Source organism: Nestor notabilis, unplaced genomic scaffold (genome assembly GCF_000696875.1).
Source record: "Nestor notabilis isolate BGI_N333 unplaced genomic scaffold, ASM69687v1 scaffold14723, whole genome shotgun sequence".
Taxonomy (NCBI): domain Eukaryota; kingdom Metazoa; phylum Chordata; class Aves; order Psittaciformes; family Psittacidae; genus Nestor; species Nestor notabilis.
The window spans coordinates 13,763-18,365 of record NW_009922511.1 but is presented as its reverse complement, the minus strand read 5'-3'; the positions used below and the strand labels follow the sequence as shown (position 1 = coordinate 18,365).

The following is a 4,603-nucleotide window of genomic DNA, read 5'->3' as shown; positions in this document are numbered from 1 at the left end:
CGGGATTGCAGAGTCTTGGCAGGGCTAGGCCAGCCCCGCCTTTTGCCAAAGCAAAGGATAACCCCTGGCACAGTGTAAGGATGCACTCAGGGCATCCACAGCCCCTTCTGGGGAGCATCCCTAGTTCATGGAGCAGAGCAGCATCAGAGGAGTTTCTGCCTCCCAGATGGTCTCTGCTCAGTGCAACTTGAGCGTGGGCTTGACATTGTGTGGACGGAAATTCACACCCAGCACACAGTGCCATCACCTCTGTCACTGTGTCCCACCTGTCACCCCAGAGCTCAGAGCTCAGCAGGTGAAAGTAAGAGATAGGGATCATTTAAATAGTCAGGAAACATCACCCAAGGATGGGCATCATAAAGCTTAATGGGAATTAGTACTGCTCCTAATCGAAGACTGCTCCAATCAACACTATCAGTTCTCACTATGAGTGAGAGCAGAAGAGGGGAGACAGAGATCAGGGGAGACATCAAAACACAGTGCTGGTGGAAAAAGCTTGTGCTGTGTCTGGAGGTGGATCCATCCATCCATCTCTCCCTCCCTCCCTCAAGCATAGCAAGGGACCAGTATGGGTAAGGAAAGGATGGAGTGAACAGAGCCATCCTCTTGTGGAGCTTCAGCAGGGAAAGCCCTGAACTGGCAGATGAATCTGCTTTAAATTAACCCCCAAGGTGAACTGAAGCCGTGGGAGAGGTTAGGACTGTGGAGACTTGTGGACTGGGGGAGATATGCTGCAATGGGGCCCAGGGCTACATGGAAGTCAGGGCTTAACCTTGAAGGGACCCGCTCAGCTCTCTGGCACTCTGACTGGAGCAGCAATCAGAAAAACAGCTTTATTTGTGAGCAAGGAAACCAGATCTGGAGGCACTGGTTGATGATAACCACATGCAACCCCAGAGGATATTTTTCCATGGTCGTTTTTCAGAGCAGAGACACATTTTTGCATTGTTTCTTTCCCTTGAGTGTAAACAACTCCCATGCCCAAGTCCTTCATCCCCTTCCCTGGCCACAGCAGCTGGGTCTCCAGGCTGCCTGGTGTCTGCACAACAGCAAAGTTCATCTGCAGCAGCTTTCCAAGAAAGCAACGCCAAAGCCATCCCCCTCCCCCAGATTCTTTCTCTCCCAGCAGCTCAAAGGAAACATCCTAAGCATTCTGCACAAGGTTTTATGGCTGTGCTGTTGCTTCTATTTTTAAATCAAGGGGGAAAGGACTGTGAGGTATTTATAAATACAAGCTGCATGAAAAACAGCCTCTTCATCCGTAGTGGTGCGCTGAGCGATAATCACACTTCGTGACCGTGGGTGCATGGGAATATCCCTCCCTGCCCACCACTTCCACATGGTACAGGTGTAAACCAGACCAAACCAACCCAAAATGACCCCAAACCAAGTCCCTGTGACTACAACTGCAAAGAACCACCAGCAGCCCTCAGCCGAGGAACCTGGTGAGAGCCAGCATCTGGACACAAGGTTTGTTGGGGATACTGAGTCAGGTATTTACTGTATTCCTGGCCTAGTCTCTAGCCACAAGCAAATCTTCCAGGCTTCCTACATCCTTGCCTTATAGCAAGTTGCAGCACAGCAAAGGTTTCATTTACTGTGACCTTCTGGAACCAAGTAGTTTATAAACATCATCTCAAGACTGGCTCTTTCATATAACAGAACTGCATCACAAGCCAGGTAACGTTCTGTCCAGTATATACAGAATACATTTGGGGTGGAAGAGCACGGGTCTACAGCATGCCTCATGCTGATGGCTATCTGGTGTCTCCTCTACCTGAATCCTTCCTGACCCCTCTCCTCTGCAGGGTAACACAGTGGTGCTTTTCCACCAGAATCTGTTGAAGAAGGACTTTTGAAGCTACCCCAGTTAACAGATACATCAATCCCAGCAGCATCTTATCTAACAGCATGCACCGAGATGTCTGCATGAGAGCACGTGCCATGGTTTTCCACATGCAGTGGAGACCAACCATTTGCTGAAGCCAGGATCATGGCTTGGAGCATCTCCGTGTCAAACTGGTTGTTCGGCCAGGCTCCACCTTCCTCTCCATTCTGGGAGCTATGGGAAGAGAAAAGAAACAGCAAGTTACTGCAGCTCAGTCAGGAGGAGTGGGCTTCTCAGAGCACATCAGCAAACAAGGCTGTAGGCTTGTCCGTTGGTGGAGAGGAGTTTGCAAGCTTTAAATCCTTCTAGTAAATAACACTATCCTATTAAATAACTCTTTCAGAGGTCTCCATCCCCCACCAGGCTTTTGAACAGTAACCAGCAATACCAAAAGCACTTGGGGACTCAGTGGTGCTTCCACCAACACCTACCTAACTCCTGCTGACTTCAGAGATATCCAACACCTCATCACCTCAAAATCCCACCAACATAATGTAATGCCTTCCCACTGATATAATGTAATACCACAAAAAAATGCTGGTCCTAAAGCCCCAGAGGTGCAGGCACCCTGGTATGACCAGGTCCTCTGGTCCTTTTCCATGCCATATGAGTGGATGTACCCCTCAAGCTATTTCAGGCTACAACCCCATTCTGCGGCTTCATTCGTAGGATGGAGGGTGAGAAAACTCTGTAGTGTGGTGGGCCTGGCACTGCAAAACTTGCTCTGAAGGGAGTCCAAGAGCAAGCATCAGCTCTGCAAAGCCAGTGGCAAAGAGTCCTGGGGAGGCTGGAGCAACAGGAAGAGGAGAGAAGGAAGGTTTGGTTCCCTGGGACTGGCAAATGGGGGGCTGAGCACCACAGATGTGCCTGGGAAACCTCTGGGGATGCTGTCAGGCTTCAGCCAAGGAGGTTTTGTGACCGAGGTTACAATCAGCAGTCTGTGCACAGTTGAACAAGCTCCGCTTTCATGTTTGCCAGCTGTGCTCAGCCACCGCTCACTGGCACTGGCGCTTCCCCTCCAGAGAGGTCAAGGCTGTTCTCCCAGAGCCCCTCCAGAGCCTCCCCACTTCCAGCAGAGACCTGAACATCTCATCAGCTTCCTGTGCCCTCCTCTGTTCTTACACTAAGTGGCCACATCACTCAGACCACCTCTCCCCACTAAGTGCTCTGACCACACACAGCTCCTGCCACCCCCTGGGATACCAGGAGCTGCCCCTTGGCTGTGTGCTGGCTCGCTTGGCAGGAAGGCTGCCCTGCTTTCGCAGCTGGAAGCTCTCTAGAAGTGAGATGGGGGAGTTTGAAAGCCTTTTCCCTTGGAGAGAGCTGAGCCTGTTTCCCAGGGCAAGCGTTCAAACCACCAGGCTGCAAGACACAGAGATGGCATCCTCCTCCAGTGCTGTGGTCCCAGCCCTTACACGCAGGAGCTGCCAGACCCCAAAGCCCTGCTCAGACATGCTCAAGCAGCCAAGATATCCCCCAGCTCTGGGGTCTCCTGCCAGCAGGTTCATGCTTGAGCTGCTAATTCATGCACTGCCGGTGCCAGCTCAACACCACGTACTGGGCAGCAGATGGGCTTTTTATACCCATGCTGAGCATCCCACTGCCCAAGTGCCCCTACTGGCTGTGCCTGCTGCAGCCCTCACACAGGACAGGCTCAACATGGCCCTTTTGGAAATGGGATGGACCCACAGGCATGTCCTTGAAGGATTTTATCTGCTACAGTGACCTTGTAGTCAAACTCCCTTTGAAACACATGATCTGAGTGTAAAGATACCTGTATGGATGCTCCCATGTACTCTGTGGCAAATCTGGTCTTAAGCAACTTGTCCAAAGACATACAGGACCTGTGCCCAGGACCACATGGCCATCCACTCCTTCCCCTTCTGTACTGGCTGTCTGATCCATCCCCAGCCATGCAGGACACTGCTCTCACACTGGCACATCCACAGAGAATGAAACCAATCACTAATGTAGCAGAAACATAACCCTGCCAACAGCACCACTTCTGAAATACCTGCTGTCTGCATCCCAAAAATTATTTATATACCTCCTCCACAGTGCACGTGGCAGCACAGTTTCAAGAAGGCCAGAAGCAGGTTTGTCAGCTTCACAAATGGATTTCAGTGCTTGCATGGTGACTGTGCTGAGACTCCTCAGACATGGGCACTGCTGCCCTGCACTCCATGTTGGGCCAGCCAGCAGTGTGGTGACAACCCAGGCAGTGAGGACAAGGCTGGGACAGCCCTGGGGCTGCAGTGACCTGTTAATGTCCCAAGCAGAGCTGGGAATAGAGCCCGGGGCTAGATCCAATAAAGGACTTAGGAACCTAAACCCCATTGCAAACCACAACCCATTCAGCCACCAGTTAACCCCAGCAGCTCCTGTCCCACTGGGGAAGTTGAGGTTCCCAGGTTTTTCAGAGCTACAGGAAAGCTGCCCAGAAACACCCTGATGCCTCCAAGTTGCTGCTCCTGGCATGGTGATGGCATCCAGTCATGGGGAAAAAGAAAGTACAAGAAGTGCCAAATCTCTCTTTTTCAATTATGATATTCCAGTGGTTTGAACTCTGGTTTGAAAGCAAAGACCCAGGTTCAACTCCCTCTCTGACACAGCAGTGCCAGCATCACATCTTCCACCTCCCACAAAGCTCTTTCCTCCCACCTCTCCTTCAGGCAATGGGCTGAACAACACAGAAGCTCCTCCTGTCTCCTGTCA

At 51.4% G+C, this 4,603-nt stretch overlaps 1 protein-coding gene across 1 annotated transcript in view; it reads right to left on the bottom strand.

The window, feature by feature from the left end:
- Window positions 1-4,603, bottom strand: part of LOC104403498 (protocadherin gamma-C5-like) — a gene marked incomplete at its 5' end in the record, with an annotated part of 22,379 nt that overhangs the window by 4,029 nt on the left and 13,747 nt on the right. Inside the window, 1 exon segment of the mRNA XM_010011652.1 lies at window positions 1,974-2,062. Within this exon segment, the coding sequence (XP_010009954.1) occupies window positions 1,974-2,062 (89 nt within the window).